Source organism: Anser anser, assembly GCF_964211835.1.
Source record: "Anser anser genome assembly, chromosome: 5".
Taxonomy (NCBI): Eukaryota; Metazoa; Chordata; class Aves; order Anseriformes; family Anatidae; genus Anser; species Anser anser.
Window position 1 is genome coordinate 44,076,708 of NC_139725.1, and position 24,356 is coordinate 44,101,063.

A 24,356-nucleotide genomic window follows, 5' to 3' on the forward strand; every position below is an offset into this window, starting at 1 on the left:
GCATAATTTCTCATGTAGTTTGAAGCTTGGTTAATATCTGTTCTGAAGGCACTACTGGGGACAACTCTTGGCAGGTACAGGTAACTCACACATCAACTAAATGGTAGCACAGATACAAGCTGCTGCCTGGTTGTACTTGCCTCATGAATGACTTCTCTATTGAGCAACCACCAACACCTATTGCTGGCACTAAGCCTCTTCTCAGATAATGTAAGCAAATGAAATGAAACCTGTTATAACAGAAGAGTTCTTAATTATTTGTGCAAACTTTTTCACTGTTGGAGTTATCTGTCAGGTTAGTTGGTCAGGTGACCCATGTTCAAAAGCAAATACAGTTCTTCAGTATACACCACCACCTCGTGGCCAGATGCCTGAAACTCCTATAATTGAATATATTAAGGCACTTGAATTCTAAAAGCATCTGAAACAAAAAAAACATGGAGAAATCCTCGGCAAACTACCGACTTTGAAACTCAAGACCTACACAGATCTCCCCTTTCTTATTTCCATCCCGAGAAAGTAAAACTGAATCAAGAAATCTGAATGTGCCTTCCCCAGTATACTGTCTACCGATCTTGAAAACTGCCTATAGCTCAAGTGAAAAGCAGTTTCAAAAACATCCTCATATTTACTTTAACCAATGTGCAAGCATCAAGTTATACTAGAAATGAAAATCAAAACCATCGCCCCCTACAGTAACTAAGACTGTGAAATACACAACAAAATACTCTGAAAGCAATCTAAAAGGATAGGCAAATAACAAAGGACAGAAGAATAGGAAGAGCAAGAGGGAGGCCTAGAAAAGCTAGACAGAACAAAAAAATCAATTCAACACAATACTGTCTCGTGTTAACACTAAGATGACTTACCTTTAAATGTTAGTTCTTTATACCTTTATTAGGTTGATCTGCCAAGCAAGATCTTAAATTGTTTTGTCGCTCCGAAGACTCAAAGTCTACGTGAACTAACAGATAATTATGAACGTGTACACTGAATGAGTTATCTGTCAAAGTGAGGTAGGGGTTCTGTTTGGTGTCCCCTTTCCACATGCTTAGTGTTTGAAAGACTCACCAAAAGTTGTACCATCTTCACCCATAATGCACTTCATGGAGGTGATGATTTGCTCCACAACAGGAGGTGACAATGATGTTGCATACACAGCACTGTGAGAGTACGTCCTGAGGTAATCAATCAGCTCCTAGTAAAACACAAGAGGCCATCAGACATTGCTTTCCCAGCATGCAAGAGAAATGCTTTAACCACACAGTGAAGTGGGCCACTAGTACAACGAACCTCTTCCAGAACATCCTAGAAGAGAACAGGTAGCTCAAGGATTTATTTTATATTATAAGTAATAAACGGCTGAAGTGCAGACAGTAGTGACATGACAACCCATAATTATGTCACAGGGCAAGAATATCCATTGATCAAAGACAAATGACTACGACAGACTTGTTGAGCTAACAATACCAGAATTAGATTGCAAGAAGGTGTTCGCATTACTCAAGCTGTGTGCAAGGCCATGTTTCAAGAGTGTTTATTGTAACAGTGGGAATATAAAACAAGTGAAATAGTAGGGAGCAGGATCTATGAGTACTTATGTATCATGCTCAATATAATTGTTTCCCCACAAAAGTCACCAAACAGGGCACAGGTCACAAAATACTTTCTCCTATTTACCAGCACAATATAAATTACATCTGCTGCTTTATTTAAGAGTGCAGGAACCTCAGACTACCACTCCTGCACTTCCCAGATAAATGTACCTTCTAGATTTGTTGGAGGATAAACACATGTCATATGGGAACAAAGTACAAACATACCATAGATCTAGGCTGCTTGTTGTTTAACTGTAACAAAACCCTCTATAATAGCTAGACCACTCCAGTAAAATACCATAAAAAACAGTACAAATGCCAGGACAGATTCTGCTGTCATAAAATTAATAAGATCACCCTGTTGATAGCATAAACTCTGAACGTATTATAAAAACATGGAAGTGCTCAATTTTATATTGCTGTCTGCATGGAATCAGAGTTAAATAAAAGTAAGTTGTAAAGTGGTTTTGAAATAAACCAGGTAGGCAGATTTAAGGCCTCTTATTTCTGAAGCTCTCTCTTAAACACAGTTCCTAAAATACAGCCACAAAGGACTCCTGGCTGCTCCACCTTACGCCAAGGGAGTTAATCCCACTGGCTCACTGCCTTGGAAAAAGAATAATATGGTGCTTTGTTCTGGGGAAGATGTCAGAGTCATTTTTGTCCAACTGCAGTAAACTATTAAAGAGGAGCATCTGCAAGTCCCATATCCATTTGGATGAAGTAATTGTCACTAAGGAATCTAAGGAATTATTGTCCTGAAAGGGAAATGGTAGAAGATATAAGAAATGGCAAGGATATAAGGAAGGGGACACATGTAACTGTCTACACCACCCCTCCCAAAAGGAAGAGTTTGACAACTGGCAACACTTTCTAGCAGAACATTACTACAGAGAAGGCTCAAAAAAAAGTGTCTTTTTCAAAGGAAAACTTTTCAAGTCCAGAGGGAATCAAATCCACCAGGCTAAGCTAAGAAGGGGATTTTCCACCAGATGAGCTAGAGAACTTTAGTTTTTGGCATTCTTCCTGCTACTCTCATTAGAAGTAACGTTGAGAAATCCCTGCTTCCTGGCTCCTAACACTTCCTAAAAAGACTTTACACCCCGACTGTACATTCTGCAAACTGAGCTCATCACTGACCACGTGGGATCTATAAAATGGAGGTATTTTATTAGACTAGGCTCTTCCGCATTGCAGTCTTTCACCGTACTAGACAGCATGTAAAATTATGAAGCAAATGGACGATCAGGGCAACTTGAGAAACAAATCAATGTTGAAATGCTTAGTGAAGCAATCCACCATCAGCCTGAAACAGCCACGACGTTTCCAGCATTTTACCTTCTTGCCCCCAATGTATCCTCCAGCAGCTCCAAAGCTTTTGGTGAATGTTCCCATCATAACATCCACATCTTCAGGATTAAGTCCAAAATACTCCACTACACCCCGGCCACTGGGACCCAGGGCACCTATACTGTGAGCCTCATCAAGGTACAGATAGGATTTGTACTTCTTCTTAAGGGCAATCACTTCAGGTAAACGGACAATGGATCCCTCCATACTGTTGAGAAACAGAAATTTATTTTAAGTTGATTTAATGGTTGGGACCTCTTTCTAGAGCCCCAAATCACTAAACTTGCATTTTTTCCCCACTCTCATTAACTGTGATCACATAAGAATGGCTATACATGTTTATATTCTACAGAGAAATGAAAAATACATCCTCTTTGCACCTAGTGCCCAGGTAACTATATTCTACTTGTTTAACTTCTCTGGGATGTTGACATACTGAATAAATAGTAGCAGCAACAGTAAGTTAGAGGCAAAGGAATGTGTTCAGTGATTATTTTACAAAGATAACCTTTTTACTTCCACCCTCATGTCAGTATTCTGATCTGCCATCTTATTTACCTATTGTTTTTAGATCTAAGAGCTGACTAGGCTTTCAAAAACAACACTCCAAAACACCCCCCATTTTGTGCTGAAAGTCACCATGATTTAAACGCTTAACACAACTAAACCTACTACATACTCCTACTCACTCAGAAAAAAAATATTCTATTTGCGTAATTCCATGCACTAGCATCATCTAGTGAGCACAGAAATAATGGAATAGACAAGCGAATTAAGACCTCAGCTCTGATATAAATAATCAGTTTAGATCACTGATATAAATAATCAATTTAGATCAGCTTCTACAGTCTGATCAAGATGTGGGCAACACTGTGACAACACCACGTGCAGCTACAATACTAGCAACACAACATCCAGGATGTGAAATATACGTACCTCAGTTTAAATCTCACATATGAGATTCATGAAATAACTATATAAGTGGTTAACATCGTTTGATTTGACAAATTTGACAACGGAACACAAATACTAAGCAGCTAGATCCCCTGTGCAGGGTCTTAGGAATATAAAGAATAGTTTGTACCTGTATATTCCTTCCACCAAGATAAGGATTTTTTTCCAGGGCCTCCGTGTACGAGGTTGCCCATGCACAATAGCATCTTTGAGCAGCTTCTCCAGGCTTTGCATATCTGCACCAGAAATTACTGTTAAATGGTACCAAAACAGCTACTGGCTTGAACTTTGACAACGGCTAAAGACAGCAATACCACAGAAACACATAAATTGGTCCAGTGGGGAGGATGGTCCATACATAAGTCAATAAGCATGAACTTCATCTAGCTGCGGGCCTATAGGTGAGATTAAAGGGAATGGGTGACTATGAACTGCAAAGAAGAATTTGACCATCCCAACTTAAAAGTACAAAGCAGCAAGTGAGGGGAGGGGTGAGAGGAAAAAAGGAAAAAAAGGCATTTAGTTGTTAGGAAGAGAGAAAGCAATTTATGGAGCAAGAGTGTCCTTGTGGATAGAAATAAGTCGAAGAACAACAAGTTCAAGGATAATCAAAGAAAGATAAATAGAAGATCGACCAAAGTGCAGAACAAGGAAAGCAAGTGTACTTCTACGTCACTTCTGTTTAGAAGCTGAAGAGACTACACATGTGGAACAGGAAGCTACTAAAAACAAACAGAAAGGGAGAAAAAAGGAAGAGCCAGGGTGGGGATGATGACAATGCTGCGCATATCAGAAACTAGACAGAAGGTGCTGTTAGTTGCCATGTAATCTGAAACCTTATTAACCTCAGATAAAAACACTTCATATAATCCAAGGAGACCTAACAGAGTAATGTGAGCAAATACATACACCTGAAATCAATCCTGGAAAGGACGTGGGCAGGGGAAGTACTGAGGAAGGAACGGAGATGGGAGTAATCCAAGCACAGTAGTTAAAATGTTGAGTAATAGATAGAAATACTAGGAGATGAAAAAGAGCACAAGCAATCATGAAAAGATGATTGGTAAACTAGAGCAGGTGTAGCAGCAAGAGCAGCCTATGAACTAGAACTAGACTAGAAATTCGAAAAATAGTTCAAGTTACTGTTGGAAGATAGTGTTCAGGGAAAGATGAAGATGAAGTCAACTGTCTCCAACATCTCTCTCAAAGAAGAAAGGATGAAAGAAAGGATGAGTTTAGTGCAGTTACGGAGAACACTAGAAGAAAATACTTCTGCTCTAATCTCTCAAAGAAGGGAGGTCTGAGAACTAGGTCTGACCTTAATAAACAGGACAAACTGCAGAACAAGGTAAGAAAAAAATGAAAATTTCTAAAAACTGTATGAATGAAGCCAATAACATCTCAGCAAAATGAAATTAATTAAAGCAGGATAGAATGTAACAGGAGTAGTACTGAGAACACATGCAGTTTATTGCTTGCATTTTGCCTTCTGATTCTGATGCGTTACTCCATTCTCTTCCAAAGATCCACACCATCTATAAAGCTTCTAAAATATCCCATTATCTCACCATTACTAGTTTGTACCCTATGCCCACAGACTATCTATCCCTCCATATAATACCGGAGCCTCTAAATCCCTCACAGAATGCATTTGTCACAGGTATTCTCTAAATTGCTGGAACTGGACATGACATTCAGAAGTATGCTTACACAAATGCAGAAGCGGAACGCAAAGTTTTTATGATCTTACCCAGCAATTAAGCAATGCTGCAATCAAGGCTAATGATAAACCAAAAAAAATATCAAACATTACCAGTACACTCTACACTTTAAGGAAAAGTCTTCAAACAACAGAGAACAAGAAAAACACAAAAGAAACAAGAAAAACAGTAGAAGATTCACTATCAGGTAGGACAATGAAAAAAAGAATTACAGAAACCCAAGCTTTGCTATCTCTACCAGAGGTTTCAAAGCAAGTCATCATGATCTCAGAGAATGATAATATTAAAAGAGAAGCTAAAGAATGAAGGTAGTGGCTTTATGAATTAAGGAGAAGCCAGTACTTCTTTCACTGAGAAAAGAAAGAAAATTATTTTTAAATCTGAGAATTATTCTAAATCTCTCCTTTGGAGGAGGCTGAAACTAGCAAAACGACAACTTTAAGTATTTGTTTCCAAAATACACAAAACAAGTAATCCAGTTATATTAATCTATGCTTCACGTCCTGAAACACCCTTTGGAATTACATTGTACGAACACATAGCTCTCAAGCTTAGCATTTGTATTCTTAACGTTTTATCCTTTGGTTAAAAACTTTGTTTCCCAAATTGTAATTTAGACCACTACAAGACCACATTACTATGACTTCGACTGTTAAGATTAGTGTAACTGTGCTGAGCTATCAAAGTAACAAGAAGCCATGTTAGAACACTACTGCCCCTAAACTGCCAAAGGACAAAATGTTCCTTTTCACATGCAGAGATGTAAGGCAGCACAGCTTCATGATAAAAGTGATACTAGTTGAGACTGAATATATGAGGGATTTCCAATCCACCATGATTAAACAGTAAGTAGCAGCAGTCTTCTGACCTTTCAGGTAACCAGCAATTGATTTCCTTGCATGAAATTTGATTTCCAACTATTAGAAGATAAGACGGATCTGACCCATTGCCCCTGCAGAAAGGCAGAGTCCACCATTTTATACTTACTGTTGTGCTTAAAGATTCTAATCGTTGCTCCTGACAGTCTTGCTCCAAGCACTAGTGATGCATGATTCAGTTCATCACTCAAAATTAGACAGCCCTGAATTAGAAGGAGAAAAAGGAAGATATTAGAAAGGTTATGTTTTGTAGTCAAGCATACAACACCATTCAGATCTTAACTGCACATAAATCATTTAAGAACAAAAAAAACCAAAAGAACTCCAACATAAATGTAGCTGGTTCAGGCAAGACTGGCAAAGAAACAATTTGCAGCCTTAGTATGGCAAATGAAAATACACTGTTATTACTTAAAGAATTTCTTAAATTTCACTATCCAGAAAACCTGCAGCTGAGCATGCCTGAATGCTTTATGATGACTATTAGCACTCATCTTCCTACAAAGCCAGGTAAAACAGAGCATAGCAGCTTGCCACAGTTCACTTGGCAAGTCTACAGAGGTGCTAAGAAATAAAATCCAGGGCATTGAGTTCCTATATTAGTGACTTTATCACTAAGCTGCACTGTTTCTTACATTCAAAGGTAATCACTGACTAAACCTGTGTTCAGAGTGGTTACAAAAAGCCTAATTTTCTTTAATGACCAGAATTATCGAGTGCTTTGTAGACTGAGGTAACGTGCAAGAGACAGTAACAGGAAAGCAAAAGTAAAGAGAAATTCCAAAGTTTTCTGAAGCCCTTAACCATTACATTTATTATTTTTCCAAAAAAGGGAATATATTTTCTTGAAAAGATACCTTAATTGGACATGACTGTTTTGAGAGCAGCAACAATTACACATCAATAGCTGATACAATGCCTACAATTACAGCTAATCAATGCCTACAGTTACGAAATGTGGTAGCACAGACAATAGGAGTATTTTCTCCACAATAAGGGAAATTTTGCACTACAACTGCAATGTATCTAGAAGCATTCTACATTCTTGGAAAACCTGAGACTGGTCTTCCCCATGAATGGCACTAAATCTTAAGTGTTCCAACTACTGTTACAAGAAAGGTTCACCCTGCATATTTTGGAGACTAACAAAAGCAGCATGGAAGTCTCCAACTAGTATTTGCTATTTGGAACAGGACATGAGCATGTATACTATGTCACAGGGTATTGCTGTTAAACACAGCTATAACAGCTGAATAAACCAGTACTAGCATCCTTCTTAAATGGTAAGAAGTAGGAAAAAAATGATAGATTAAAAAAAGATGATGAGATTAATAGTCTAGAAGAGGCTTCTCCATAAGTACCAATATGAGTGGTTGATAGAGAAAGAAGATACAACAAATTGTTGAGTAGCCCTTTATTTGGTCCTCTATATCAGAAGGACATTCAATTAGACCAAAAATAAATAAATAAAACTGAAGCAGAAGTAAAGAATCTAATAATTCATGCTTCTCAAGAAAGAGCAACGTATCAAAGAAATCACTGGTTCGGTACAGCAGTAGTAATGTAGATACAGTAATGTATTTAAAACGGAGGAGTGATGCTACCACAATGATAAGGCTTTGGTTTCATTTATCAGCCAACTTACATTTGAGAGAGTAGCTAGGTGACTAACACTAATTGGGGATCACACTATAGGTATCAAGAGCAATAAATGCCAGTAAAGATCCCACAAATTGTGTCCTACAAAGCAGAAACGAAAACTTAAGTGAAAGCCACATTTTACCACAAAGTGCTATATAAATGAGTTGTGGAATTCAGACCTGAGCACTTAATTTCAAACTGACTATACACGGAAGTTAATTTGGTTGGTTTCTTAACAACCAAAGTAAGATCCTTTGAGCACCATTGCTTTAACTCCACTATCTAGCCTCTGTCAGTCCAAAGCTATGATGCAAAGCTCTGTGCTAAAGGCAGTACAGTATGCTATTATTAGCTAGTTACTGTAACAAGATTAATGACACTTACTTCAAATTAGGCAAGTTTTGTAGCCTAGCATTCCCTCAGTCTAACGACTTCTGACTATATAATCCTTAAGTCCCACATTACCTGTTGTCCACACTCACCATACTTGGCAGTGACTGTACGAAGCAGCTGACCACTTTGCTGTTTAACAGTGGGTCTCCTGCTGAAGACCACCAGGTGCAGAAAGACCTGGTTTTAGTGATGCTTTAACAGTGCTAAAATACAACTTCCAACATATACCTAGCTGTACCTCTTTTCAACATTTGCTTAGTAGAAGTTACTGTTGACGAGGCACAGTGCACAAAGCCTGGGTGATGCTGATGAAGCTTTTGGATTCTTTTGGTTGACCAGATTAAGGGGGTAGAGTCGAATCCTAGAATTGTCAGGTCATATTTGTTGTTATTAAGAGTGGATTACATAGCAGTGTAAGTCACTTATATAAAGATTCTAAAGAGCAAAAACAGAACTGGTAGTCCAGTAATACAGAACTGGTAGTCCAGTAATACATACACAACTTTATTGCAATGGCTCGTGTTTTAAGCTAATTAGTAAGTTGTAATATAATTGCCCAGATATAATGTAAATAATTAGTTTCAAGTTATATTAGTGCCTGCCAGAGAAAAAACTCCTGTCCAAATGATATTGTCGTTACTGATTGTATTTTTAATAAGTAATATGTAATAAACCTCCAAGAACTCATGTTCCAAGAAATTTTGTACCCCAAAAATCTATCTAGGACATGCAGAAAAACACGAACAGTTGTGAGATGAGAGCCCAAAAGTTTAATCAAGCACAGGAGTCCCTCGGCTTCACTGAAGACTAACAAAGCATTGAAAAAACAGGCTATGCACACCCAGCCAATCATGTACTGGGTGGTGCCAGAACTCAGGATTTGATTTATGTGAGTTTTTATTTGTAGACAATGAAGAAATCAAAATTGCAGCAAGGAGCAATGTTGGGCAGCCAAACGAAAAAGCATTTAGTGAATGTTCCAAACCATTAAATGGTTCATTTGACAGGAACTCTTTTCTTCCAAAGAGAACATTTTCTGTTTGGAATATTCACTTGAGTATTAGGGCATTTCTAAGGTTATGAGGCAAAAACTTCTTACTACTTCAAATAAAGTGCGCAAAAACTAAGTAGGCTTATTACTAACACAGTGCAGATTGTTGTATCCATCTGAACATGAAAAGAGCTGGATTATTAAACATGCAAGTTCTGTGCATGAAAACAGCTACAAAACATACCTTGGTATTTACTGTTCAGATTCTTTCAGTGATTGTAAAAAACAGTTAAAGTTCAAACGTGACAGCTAAGGAGCTGCGTGAGGTGTCTCAAGGATGTTCCGATAAGCTATTAAAGATATAGTGGGATCCGCATACGCAAAAAGAAAGGTTGACTAACTGTGATAATAGGCAATTTCTGACTTACAACAGAACACACAGACAGTCAGAGGTATGTTCAAGTAGACTTCTAAATCCAAAAGTTCTCACAGAAATTATGTATCATTTTTCTATCCAAGAGAAATCAGGGAAATGTGGGAAGACAAGCAGCAGCAAAAACCAAGTAAAAGACATAAGGATACGTTATTAAAAACATAGCCTTGTGGAGACATTTGACTCCAGAAAAGACTAGATGTGAAACACTGCATTTCTCAGGCATCATATTCAAAATAAATAAATTTAAAAAAAAGTGGCAATCTGGTTTTTCAAACATAATGCCTCTTCTCTCTTGGTATGTTAAATAGACACTGTTGCTTCAGAGTTACAGACAACATGAAGAGTAGGAGGACACTAAAGCTAGTCAAAAAGATAATCACCAGGAGGAAAAGTTGCTGTGAAGAACAAGTGCAGCAAATTCATAATCTGAAAGTGATTTCAGAAAGGAGAAAAATAAGTGGAATATAGGAAGAAATAATTCACTACACAGGGACAAATAGGTTTGTAATGCTAGGCTAACAGTGAACCACCTTCAAAAAGAAGAAATAGTTCCAGTACTTGTATTATTTTGCTCAAGATAGCAGCTAAGAGAACATACATTTTGCACCAGAAGATACAAAGAACTCTGTTCCATTTCATTTTCTAATAACTTCAAAACTAGTTCGAGATGCAAGACACTCAGGCTGCATCGTGTACTGTTTGATGGGGCACACAGTAGATATAATCAGTGTTTCCATTTCGCCTTACTTCTCTTGAATAGCTTTTCTAGGAGAACTTAGCTCCTTCAAAGTAACGATTTTTCAGATGTCACTCGAACAATAAATCCTGTATGTACCAACATGCAGTTCAGCTCATCTGTGTGCCTCACAACAGTCACTTCTGAAGTGTCTGAAGAGCATCAAAATACCTTCAGTCAACCAGCCACCATTTCATATACTAATGAGTAGCCTGAGGAAGCAAGCCATAACATGCTATGCTTTCTCCCAGAAAGAGGACAAGTTCTAGAGTGCTATCATTTCCTAGAATGCTGTTGCCCAAAAGATTTTGGCAAAGGTCAGTGATGCGTACTGCGACCTATAGTTTCCACAGAAAATATCTGTGAGGGCTGTCACTGAAGAAAAAATAAATAGCTTTTAGAAAACTGGACCATCATGGTCTTTGTTAGCCATGCTTTTACTAGTAACATGAGCCATACCTTGCCAACTAAAGCAGGAATGTTCATAGAGTTGGTTGCAAACCCCATTCCATATGCCATTGCAGATTCCACACCTAGAAATCTGGCAACTAGCTTTTCCAGCTCCTCATGTTTGTCCAAGTTTCCTGCACATAAAACAAATTCAGAGTGAGAAGCTTTCACTACTGCTGTATTCTACAAGAAGTATTTCCATCAACCAGTATGTGGTTTTGAATAAAGACTGTACAGGAACACTAAAAAAACTACACACACACACCAGAAAAAGAGCAAATAAACAGTAGTCCTGTATAAACTAAACCCAGCAAGTCGTCTCCACGAAAGTAATGATTCTTTTATTGCTTAGTCTGAAGTACAAGAGCTGGAACAAGTAATGCTTAAAAGACCTGAGATCAAATTTAAAGACTTTGAAACATACAGTCAGGAAGCATCATATCTTACTCCAACTTACCCATCTCCTGCCTAGTGCTGCACACCCCAGCTCCATACTGGGACAGAACTTTAGCTGCTGCTTGTTGGCAAGTCCCATTGTTCTGTGCAAATCCAAGGTAGTTGTAGGAACCCATATTAATAATGCCCTTTATCACTTTCCCTGTATACCTGTGTTTTAAAAACATCATAAGTTAGGACATATACAATTGTAAAACTAACTACACCAGAAGATTCTTATTTCCTTTTCCTAGAACTAAACATTAAAAAAAGTCAATAGAACCAACAGCATTTTTTTCCAGTGTTGACCCTCATTATGAAACTGAAATTATCAGTGAAAAAGATGTTCTCTCTCTCTTGTGGTCTCAAACTAAAAGTGGAAGTTCCCACAACAGTTTACACATTAAGAAGCATTTATGCTATTGTATCTAGCATTGCTTGAGGCTTCTCAATCTATTTGTTGTTTCTGTGACATGTCCCCCTTCACCATCCCACGAACATACAACTTTCTTCCCGATTACAAAATATAATCCCTAGATCAATTAACTTGGCAGCCCCTCAAGCAGGATATCCTCTAACTGCAGAAAGGAAACACATCTGGCACTGCTGTGCTAATGCTACGTGACAAGGAGATTAAGGAAGAAGTTTACTGGAAAAAAATTTTGATTATTTTCCTCCTGAAAGCTAAGGAGAGACAACTAATTTCACCAAATAGTATGCTGCAAACCTCTTCACACAAATTTGTGGTATGTCATTTCCAATTTGTAAAAAACCCTCTCCTTAAACTTCTCGTTTTGTTTCCTCAGTCTATTTCAGTTCTGACTCAAATCAATCATGCTAAATTCAGTTTCAGCAGCAACATTTAAATCAAGTATCTAGACTGATTCTAAACCAGCACAAAAAATCACAAGTAGTAATGCAATCTGAAGTGTCTACCTACCCCAGCTTCTGATCATCACACACAAAGACATTAATTTTACTATAGGAGCAGGCCAATTAAATCTTAGCATAGTCAGTGGCATCAGTAGGTGTTAATATCAAAATATTATATAAAAATAATCTTGGTGGCCAGATGTGGTTCAAAACAACAAAGTTATTTAATTCAAGCCAGTCGATAAGTCAAACATAATTTGCTGCTCCTTTAACCTCACATCCTTTAACTTGCTCTTATAGACTCTCTAACTAAAAATAACTGTTGGAAGCCTTTTCTTCAATTTTGACTCACGTGAATGTCCAGTTATAGTCATGGGAAACTCTCTCCATCATGTCCACTTTGGCCCCTGGCACACTGCAGATTGGACGGTTCCAGCTGTCTCGAATGCGCATGTAGAGGTTTCTGGTGTAGAAATTTTCAAAGTCTTGGTACAATGGGACAAAGTCCTGAAACACATCAAAAGCACTCCAAGTAAAAGGAAAGAATATATCACAGCAAATTGGAAATAAGAGGAATAAATTGTTTTCTGAAACAACAAGCGCAATTTGTAAAATGAAAGGTCAAGAAAATACAGGAGAAAGGTAAGAGCTCTTCACTCAACTCCTGAAACCAATTCCACCCAAAGCATTTTAAATACAGTATTATTACTTCTGCAAGTACATACCAGCACAAAATTACTTGAAGGTGATACAGCAGCAAAACGAAAACAGCAACTGAAGAGATTCAAGTAGTGGTGCAAAGTCTATCTGCTAAATGTGATTTTCAAATTTTTTCAGTCTGCAAATCCCCAAAGATTCCCCAAGGATTCTGCCCCAAAGGTTTCCTCAACAGTTGGTGCTTATTTGTGTATAACAAATAAAAGGCTTAGTAAAGAACAGGCATGCTTTTCCTAGTTACTTTTCATCAAACCTTAAGTAGCTCATATCATCTAGAAGCCATCAGTCACAACTAGAAAAAAAACACAGTCGTAGCATTAGGTCATGCTTCAGGTTGTAAAGCCTCAAAAATTCTGATATATGGGTGAGAGTGTGCTAAAAGCAATACAGAAACTGACTTGGAAGGTCCTAATGATGCAACGAGGTCTTGTTCTCTGAACTTGACTGTGACTTGAAATCCCTTGGCTCTTGTTCCAGCTCTATTATCAACCTGATGGCCGACTTCATTGGCTAGTCAAGGAGAGAATCTACCTGGAAACTAGCAAAAACCCACTTTGTGAGATGCATGGTTGTATAATTTTTACAACAGACTTGGATTCAGTCTTCAGAATTATGCAGAGCAAGGGAATATGCAATCGTTTTTTTTTTTTTTTTTTTTTTTGCACCAGACAGTATGCGTTGCTTTCCTGAATATACAAAGACTTAAAACTGAGGTACTCTGCTATATTTTATTTCATACGTAAGAAATGCATTTAATATAGCAGCATTACTATTATCAGAGAGTTCATTCTTAGAGCTTACCACGTTTTTTTTTAGCACAGAATCCAAACTCTTGAGCTACATTATGGCACCTCTGTTCATCACAGCTTATCATCCATCAAGCAAGTCCAACAGGATTTCTTTGCATGAGCATTTCCTGAATTCTAGCTTCCCTTCCAACATTTTTCAGGAAAACTATGTGGCTGTCTTGAATGGATAACACAAAAACGTCAAACTAAGTGTGACAAGTGCAAGGACATCTGAGCATTCAAGAACATGTTTTTCTGGCCTACTTAAAATGCTCCAAAGTCATAAGATTCCATTATTACTTTTCAATTAAAGGGAAGTTTGACATTCAGTGACAGCAAGAATGCATAATTAATTTCCTACTGTCACAAAAACATGCCTTTGTAAAAACCTACAAAAGGAAAAAGTAGACTTCATGACAAGGGTAAGAGCCAGCATCACATTTCTTCCTGTTTTTCACAATAGAAATGAAAACATGGAGAGAGGCATTTTATTTTAGGTGACAGGATAGGCAAGATAGAATATCTGTCTGACCAAATGCTAGTACTAGCCTGACATTTGTACTACTGAAGCAAAACTGGGAGTATTTATGCCAGTTTTTTAAATAATATCTCAAACAAACGAGCACTGACAAGCTTTTATGTGCAATGCTCAACTGAAGGAAGAGGACTTTTTTCCCTTTACCTTCCACATTTCATGATTTCACAACTTTCAGCTTAGAGTAAAAGAACCATTTAGGTCCACCTCTTAGCATCGTCCTACCAGAAGCTGCACAGGAAAGACAAAGCCCCAAAGAACTAACTCCCAAGTAGACAAAGCTGCACCTAACTCCCCCTCCGCTTTGCCTGTGCATAATGACATGCCCAAAAGGCACAAAGATACTCATTTCCATCATTTCAATTATGGAAAAACAAACCAAACTTAGCCAGTGTTGTGTCCTCCAGGGAATCACAAGTATATCCTTTCTCAAAGGCAGGCAGCATTTCTATGAGCTAAGATACACCAAAGGGCAATTATTTCTTCCATGTTCCTTTACTTTACAGTTTGGCATCATTTCACACATGTCATGTCTTCTCTGAAAGTCCTCTGTCAAATGAGCTTAACAGGGGTAGCTAGTCAGGTGATAAAGCTGTAATCCTACAGAAAGTCATTCATTTCCTAAAGTAGCTACACAGCTCTATCCTTCCTCACCTTCAGCATCTCACTGTCCCAGGCAGAAGGTTAGTTTCAAGCCTGAACCACTAAAAAACTTGGCCACTGTTACAATGGAGAAAAACACCTTGGTATTGACAAACACATTCAAAACCTCCAGATATGAAAAGTTACATCGCTACTGTACTCTGATACACAGTCCTGATATGCACGACAGTATTTGAGGCAATAGAGTGAGATCCTGACTCATTACACAGAGTCCAAATAGTTATCCAAAAGCATCAAACTCTGTTAGAGCATTTTATAGGGGCAGGGGAAGCAAAGAGGTTAAATAAAAACTGGTACATTAGAAGAACAACACTTGAGGGATTTGAACTTATTACATCTACTTATAATCTACTGAAACATTTTAAACCATTTTCAGCTTTTCTTAACCACCCTTGCTTGACAATTCAGCTTTGCAGCAGTTATTCAAGCACACTAACTATGTGACCCAGGAAATCGACTGAAACTTCATCCCGGGTTCTTGGCTAGGAGTGGAGGCTGGAAGTGAGTCACTGTACTAACTCCAGCAGGTACGCCTGGGCTGATACAGTCCAATCTCACCTCAGATTTCTGATCAGATAAAGTATGCTTTATTTTGAAAGCCAGGCTGACAAAGCAGGAAGAGTAACAAGCTCAGCTGGTGAGATAAAGATGATCACCCACAACAGGTTGACACCACCGAGAGATATAATGCAAGTAGGATCTTACAAGCCAACAGCATAACTTGAAATTGATTTAACTGTGAAGTAAGAGTTCCCCTAAATCTCAGATTATCCTAAGGAAAAGTGTCTTAAAACTCAACAGAAATTCAAGGAGCAAGTTATCGGTAAGGGAACTAATGTCTAGTACAGGATACTAGCCTTACTTTTTGGGGGGTACCAGGGAAGCACCAAGATTATAGCAATGTGCTTTATGTGAGGCATCAGCTTAATGTCTGCCCCTCCATACACCCTCCCCTTCACCCCCAGCAATAAACTACTCCCAGCTAGCTCTTATAAGAGGGTTCCTTGAAATAGGATAAACAGGCAGTGCCATCTCGGCATGAAGGCAAAACTGACCTACCTGTTCCCTCAATAATCCTAATCCCACCGAGAGGTTTTCTTGACCCACGCAGTTGAGAACACGAAAACGGGAGACGGTAGGGATACTGTACCTTTGCAAACCGCTACAGGCTTTCAACTACAGCAAACAAGCAGCGACTAACTGTCTGTACGCTTCCACAACTACTTTTCAGAAACAAGTTTGGAGTTTGAGAACCCTCTTTCAGAGCTGGCACACAGGGTCAGACGGTTTGCCTGCTGTTTGTTTGTTTTGGTGGGGCATTCCCGAGACAGAGCAGCAAGGAGAACAGAACAAAGGCCAGCTGAGTTCCTCATGGAAATCAAATATTTTCAAATCTTCAACTAAGGAAAAAAACATTTTGGGAAGGCAAAAATCTCTCAATCCATACTGTTTCAAATGTTTGGCATTTGTAACCACAGTGCTTTATTGGAACAGTGTCCTAGCTGCTCTGCTGGAAGCAATCACTGCTCCATTTAAATGATCTTTGGAGCTTATTGTTATTTATTCCATCAAGTTCTCATCCTATTCCCAATCCACCAGTCTTTGTAGCCAAAAAGAGATATTGACCTTAGGTGGAACTGCTTTATTTGGAGGAAAAACATTCTAGGAGTAAGCTGATTCTTTGAGTAATCTTCTGAGTAACCATCCACTCAAACAACTGCAAAGGATATACTGTTCCCAAATCAGGGAGCAAAAGGAACACGTTCTTCCATCTGAAATGATACTAACATGGAGCTAAGAAATCCTAAACAGTTCTGTTCCTGTCAGTTGAAGCCTAGAACACATTCCACTTAGTAAATTGACACCAGATGCAGAAACCTGAGTATCAGTGATCTCCCAGAAGCCTGAAAGATACAGCAATTTCAAAAAAAAAGAGTGAAACAAGCGAAGAACAAAGTTCTCCCTTGGGGATGCAGCACCTTAGCACAGGTGATTTGTAAACCCAAGATGTCATCATATTGTAAATTAATACTACAAATGAAGGTCATAATGAGGGCTTTGTAACCATTAGCTTGGGGCATGGCAACATGCAAATGCAGTGATTATGTTGCTTTTATAGCCAAGTTCTCTCGGCATTGCACCTAAGCTAACAAATGGTGCTATGAGCACCAGCGAGGCTTATCTGCAATTCACATAATGCATTCCCTGATAATACAAAACGAACTCTGAATGGAAGTCAAGTCGACACTTACAACAAACTTCAGACTTCTGAAAGGAAGCAGAAATACTAGTTCTATCTCCTGCTATGTGAGTCAGGAAAACGTGGAGCAACAACTGTGGGTAGCCTTTGTATCCCCAGTGGGCCTACAACGAGCTGTACGGATGCTAAGAAAACACTGAGCAAAGGACTCCAGCTTACTGCCCCTAAGATACTTGTTCACAGGAATCCCGCTGAAGACCCCAAATGAATCACAGAATGCTAGAAGTACGTTCTACATTGGCAAGAAACATACCTCTCCATGCTCAGAGTTAGCATTCTCATTTAGATATTTGCTCCCATATAGAAAATATATGATGTAGTCAGTAAGGAAATCAGACTGGGATAAATGTAAAAGTGGCTTTCATCCTACCTGTAAAACACTACGAGCACAGCAAGCGAGAAGGTTATGACTAAGCATTAAGGTTAAACTGGATATGCATAAACAGACTCCAGGGTAATTGAGAACTGTTAATCTTTCCACTCACCCATGCCTAAAAGAGACTGATAATGTTTCTGACAGGATGTGCTACATAACAGGGGGTTCCAGGAAAAGCCCAGCTGGATATGTTTTAAATGAAGCCAAAACCCATCAAAGACTAATTCCTGGAAATCCGTACTAGCAAAGCCTGTTCCTCTCTACATTTTTGTGTATCGTTGGTGAGTGAATATTAGTTTTTCTAGAATCACTCATTGCAATGCACTGCTCTCTAATAAATAACAAGGAATTTACCCACTGTCAGAGACAGTCCCAATATAAACCTGTGAGAAAGCCTATTCTTTAAGTTAGTCCCATCCACTTTCATTTTTTAGTTCTGGTACACACTCTGTTAAGTGACTGTTTAAGGAAGGATTTGCTCTACTGAAATAAAGCGCCCTCCAAAACATACAAAAAATGAAGGGTGTTTTTTTAAATGCTTGTGTTTTTTTAATACCACACATTTTGCACCTAAGCTTACTCCGTGCTGTACACTGCAATCACTTTCAGGAATACACCACGGAACACCGACATACTTCAGTTCCATGACTTTCACGACCAGTTCACTCAGCCCCGTATGAAATCCATCCTCACAATATGCAATTTAGTTCTGCTCACACAAAACATCTTTGCACACTGTTCATTTACAGTTAATCTCAATGGCTTTGCTTTGAACTCTTCACCTACAAAGTAATTTAAGAATTATTTCAGAAAGCTAAAAGCTAACCCTTTTGCCTGATACTTCAGAAAAACAATTAGCTAGCTCTTTAAAATTTATGTACGAAAAATGTTGCTTTCCACACAGAGGTTACAAATCTGCCAGACACTACTTCAGAACAACTGCAGGGCTCCTCTGAATTACGTGTATTTAAAAAAAAAAGTTTCTTAAGTAATTTTATGCACATTGGTATCTATTTCCTTACTAAAAGATGATTGGGCTCTCAGCCAGCAGCTTGATAGATTCAAATATTTGAAAATCATGAGAAACTGTCTCAAAAGAAGTCATTGAGCACCCTCCTATACCAAAATAAAACCTGGCTCCCACACTAGATACACTGCAACAATTCATATGCAGGCAAACAAAGCTCAAAGCACCGAAGCGTGAGGTTAAGTGCTGCAGGTTCTGGATCTCACATGATCAATTTGTTGTTTTTCCAATATTGGAAATAGCTGTTCCTACCTAAGCACTGGAAGCTTGAGTTAGGGAAGTGCACTACACTGTGATTTCTTCAGCACCAAAACTCTTCTATACAGGATTTCCCATTTTTCACTCTGCTGCAGTATTCACTGAGCTACTCATGACATGCCACACAGCAAACAGATCCTTCAGATAAAAAGCACTTTTGGACTAGATCTGTCTGTTGGACCATGGACTAGATCCGTCCATGGAGATCCTACGGACAAAACAAAATCAGAACACACGCAGCTCTTCCCTGCAAGCCATGATCCACAGACAAAGGGTTTCAATTCATCTGTCCAGGAGGTATGCTTGTTAAACAAATCTCTTTTAAGGGAGGAAGCAATACTAAAATTTCTTTATAAAGGAAAACAAAAGATAAGACTAAATTTCTTTTAGAACTAGGAAAATCAGTTGCTAACAAACTCTTTGCTTGTGTCATGTGTGACAGTCTTTATGGAGAGCCTCACATCAATAATACACCCCCAAATTACAACTGCTGCCTGAGGTCTCCTCCTCATGACTGCTCTCACAGAAAAGGGCTACTGTAAACAGGATTGCACCTTACATGTTTGTAACACAACAAGCATTTAACCAAAATACAATAACTATCGTATAGAGTAACTGATCTAATTTGCACCAACACTCTTAGCTGGCCCTTTCAAATCCTCAGGTACCATGAGTATGAGCCAACATTTCAACTTTTATTCTGATATCTAGCCTTGGTATATTTCTACAGCTGTTTACTCCTTTCTGTTTCTATTTCTAGTTTACACATAGCAAAATAGTGTCTCAGGTGATATAAAACAAAGTAGCTGAAACGAATTTAAAGAACACATCAAGTTACAGAGATTTAGCTAGCAATGCTTATTCAGATACTGTAATTGCTATAACAGATCAAGATTTTACTTCCTGATTCCAGAAGTCAGTTTTGGAAATAGTGTCAATTTAACTTCCTGTACTTTTAATGAGTATGTAGTATCTATTCTTCATTAAATTCCTATAAGGATGTTTCTATTTTGGAATTAAGTGCCTTACTATGAGTCAGCTTAATTCCACCTCATGGTACTTACACAAAGAAGCTACTGTGAAACAATTTTAGGCATTGGTTGCTTTACTGTATCTTAGCTGATCTACCATAATATAATGTCAACTTCATCCCAGTGCTGCCTCCAAAAGGAGTCTTGTCTTTTCTCCTCCACCCTCCCATCCATAGTCGTTTGCATTCCTGACCTGCCTCCCCCCACCCTTATTTTCTGATAGCCAACTGCTTGTGTGGCCACCCAGAGAACCAGAAACCAGCAAGCAAAAATCAGACTGCCTTAAAGTTTAAGCCAGATCAGTTCCCCAAAGCGGCTGAGAAAACCAGAACCCCAATGAGCAAGAGTAAGCCTATCCACTCCACTTCAGGAGCAAAGCTCACTGGTATTCGCACTATGCTAACAGGGCTCACACAGGGTTAGCAGGAAATGCCTTGTGAACTGCAGCTTTTTAACTGTAACCTCAGTGGGGACTCTAAAAATGATTTTAAACAACATAAAATTATCTATCTCAGACTAACTGCTGGAGCTGGCAAGACCTTTTACCTGGTAGCAGAAGCCATCATTAATATTTTTTTTTTTTTAAATGCTATCATTAAACCAGGAGTCAGTACCTCTAATTACTTATTAGCTAACCCACTAGTAGTGTCTTGGACCTCATGTGAGTTTAAAATCATCCAGCTTGTGCTCAGGTTCTTACACACAAGATTTTCTTTGCAAGTACTCAAGCTAAAGAGAATTAATAGCATGTTTCCAAATCAAAACAGACGGCCACAAGAGCAGCATTAGAAAGCCTCCCACTGCTGTGAAACTCAAACCAGATCACAGAATCGTCTAGGTTGGAAGATCCTTCAAGTAGCACTTCCATAGCTGCTGGTGCTGGCAGATCAAGTCTCTCTCTTCCTCAAACCCTTGTTTCTGCTGCTCTCAGTATGTTGATGTAACTGTTGATACAGCTTTGCAGTGAAGCAGACAACGTAACTGGTCCACCAAAAAATAACCCAACTAAAACATTTTTTTTGTATAACCACACACCAGTAGTAGCATAACATATTGGGTATTTAGAAGATAAGGAAAACAGCAGAAAACAGAGCAATACTGCTCTACAAAGAAATACTTGAACTATAGCCTCGGCCACACAATTTCCCACTAAACATTGGTATTTCCCAGTGGTTACCTTTTGTTCTTCTCTTTCTATTGCGTTTTGACACTTCTCAATCTTCCATTGCCGCATGAAGTCTCGCAGATACCCAAAGAGAGTGAGAACACCATAGCCTACGTAGGTCAGCACAGCAACCAACATCGGTGTTTCTTCAAAAGCTTCATTGAAAGGCCTTTTGTATAATCCTCCATTGTGCACAACATGATTTACCTGAAGCAAAAGTGTAAAGAGAGGTACTTGTGAGATACTCATTAACAAAACATCAGGCAGGCATTTCTGAGTAGTCACTCTGATGGGTTCCAAGTTGTGCATTCCCCCTGCCTGTCTCAAAGCCCTTCCAGCTAGGTCCAGTTGTTATTAACAAACACTATGAGCCCCCATACACAAGGTTGCTGTGACAAAGCCTCCTCGTCCACCAAGTTTTGATATAACCAAAGTCACAGAGCAGTGAGACTTCCCAGACCTACTGCAGAGAAAACACAAACAAAAAATCCAGAAATAGTAACGAATAGTTTTATTAAGCTAAACAATGCATTCTCAGGATTATGAAAACTGAAAAACTAACTGGACTGTAACAAAGGAGACTCTACTTGAGAAACCTACATTACTGCAAGAAAACAAGTATCATCTGTGTGTCTCCATAGCCTTAGCCTAAAGATGCTGACGTAAATGCTGCCCTCATCCATGTGGTGGACATGTCAGACAAAATGTCATTGTGTACAGGCTCCACATTGCATATATGTCAGCACCCAGAACAAAGAAAGGCTTTCTGTGCAAAGTACACGCTACAAGTGTGTATGACCACAAGTCATCTTGTTACTTCAATACTACCTCCTGAAAATAAGAACTTGACCTGTTGTATAGTACGTGGGCATCTCAAGTATGATCACTGCAATGTATCTTCAGAAAATCTCCGCAGCTACAAGGCTCACTCAACATAACGCTGGGGTGGGAAAAAACGTCACAGTGTTAACTAGACTACTCATTCAAAGAAACAAATTAAAAAAACAGATCTAATAAGTGGATCAAAACCAAGAAACCTTGCCCTAGATGCACATTGCTATGTGTATTTCAAAGTTACAGAACAGCCATCCTATCATAGAACAGCTGTGTGTGAAACAACACAGTCCAAGACATAAATCCCCTACTTCCAGCAAAGCCGGGAAGTCTTACTCCTTGCAAAACAGATTTATTTATTTTTGCCAGTACTACCTGGCAGAAGTCATAGCCATTTCCCTAAGCCTAGGAATCTAGGCAGATTAAGACTACTTATGGGCATATAATTCTGTAACTTTACGGTGTCCAAATACTTTATGAAGGGTGTTGCCAGATGCGGATAGGAATAGCTGGGAGCCAAGATCAGCTTCAATAAATGCCTATATTAACAGCATGCTGAGAAGAGGGCTGGGACAAGGATTTGCATAGGACGCCATTTGAATTTCTCTGGACTGTACTCAAAATGCAGTTTATAGGCAAATGTAAGAAGAAATGTATTTTTTAAATATTCTAGCCAAAGAAACATCAACACCTATGGAAGAGGATAATCTTAAATACATCAGGAAAGGACAACAGCAAAGAGTGAGGGGTGGGGGTCAGCAGAACAACCTAAGTTACTCTCCCACTGCATCCATACTATTATCACATGGGAAAGGAAGCCAGAGTTGTACTAGCCTCTATAACAGCTAGGAATCAATGAAAGCGCACACACTTGTTTGCCTAACCACACACCGCATTATTTGAAAACCAGCAACTGTTCATCCCAGATGCTGAAGCAAGTCTGCATTTCAAGCCTGGTATTACTATCTTGAACATAGTTTTCCAGAAACCAGGGTCTGCTCTTAAGATACAATTATGCTATAGCTATGCAGTCAAGAATTGAGCAACAAACTTCAATGCCATCTTTCCCCAGTAGTCATTTCTGCCTCTTACCCTTTGCCAACACCGAGATAGCAGCAGAGCAAAATCAAGTTTCAGTCTCAGTTCAGTCACTGGGGCTGTGCACGTTTGGAATTGGGGCATGCATGGAAACAATACAGCAAAGACACCACGGGAGCATCTTTCAGCAGCAGCACTTGTGCCAGATGTAAATAGCTAAACTAAAAATAACTGATGTGCTTTGAGGCAGGGTTTAATACTGAAGTATCTTTAAAACCATACTGCCTACAGTGGTGGCTTAAGCTCAAAGCTTTCGAACAGGTGTAGGAACCACCAGGCTTACCACATTTCAGCTAAGATGAAGCCAGTTTAAAGGTCTTTAATCAAGGCCACAGCTTCATAATATGCCTTCCTCGGGAACAGTGCCAACCAAAGGATCTCCCCTGTCCCACTCGCTTCCACCTTGAGCCATCTGCATTGCTCTCTGCCTTGCACAACTAAGGCTAATCTGATTTTCAGCGTAGCATCCCTCCAGCACTGAACTGATCCAGGCTGGATATACAGTGATTTGCAGAGGGCTATTTATTAGACCCAAGCAACCTTCAGGCCACAAACTCATGCAACAGCCCTCGGCATACAAGAATCAACAGCTGTTAAGGGAGCAGGAAGGGCAGAAGCAGCATGACAACCAACAGACTTGGTGACACAACACTGCAAAGGAAAACTGATGAAAGCTTTCTCTTCACTATTACTCTCAAGATCCCTCAACTGTATCGCTGCAGCTCCAATTCATGAAGCTGTAGAATTTTACCACATCCAGACCTGAGAAAGATCATGCAGCAAAGCTCCGAGTTACTACAGTCTCACAGCTTGACGAATTACAGACGAATTTTGATTCCTCGCACTGCCAGACTAGGCTGCGAACAGCAGCTACTCGGAGGAGACATATGACATGTCTACTACCTGTGGCTGTCTACGAGGAGCTGATTTCTGGATGCGCAGACAGACAAATGCTAGGGACTACTTCTCAAATTACTTAGCATCTAATAGAGATCGCATCAAGGCTTTTAATGTCTTTCACAGGTAAGTGGAAGATCACCTGGAAGAGATGAAAGGTTATAACCTAAGGGTATGCATCTGAGGTTAATTACTACCAAAAATTGGCAGCCATAAAAATAACGTATATAAAATGCTGTTTTAATCAGAAA

General features: G+C 39.0%; 1 protein-coding gene across 3 annotated transcripts in view; it reads right to left on the bottom strand.

The window, feature by feature from the left end:
- The window catches only part of SPTLC2 (serine palmitoyltransferase long chain base subunit 2), a 74,945-nt gene that overhangs the window by 42,937 nt on the left and 7,652 nt on the right, over positions 1-24,356 (bottom strand). For all 3 annotated transcript variants that reach the window (XR_014585096.1, XR_014585097.1, XM_083838285.1), the window contains exons 2-9: positions 21,289-21,483; positions 12,809-12,963; positions 11,606-11,754; positions 11,158-11,282; positions 6,611-6,704; positions 4,033-4,138; positions 2,937-3,156; positions 1,072-1,198 (exon numbers count right to left, since the gene is read on the bottom strand). Coding sequence is in view for 1 of the 3 variants with exons in the window: in XM_083838285.1 (XP_083694411.1) it covers positions 1,072-1,198; positions 2,937-3,156; positions 4,033-4,138; positions 6,611-6,704; positions 11,158-11,282; positions 11,606-11,754; positions 12,809-12,963; positions 21,289-21,483 (1,171 nt within the window). In the remaining 2 variants the exon portion in view is untranslated. The remainder of the gene's footprint in view (positions 1-1,071; positions 1,199-2,936; positions 3,157-4,032; positions 4,139-6,610; positions 6,705-11,157; positions 11,283-11,605; positions 11,755-12,808; positions 12,964-21,288; positions 21,484-24,356) is intronic.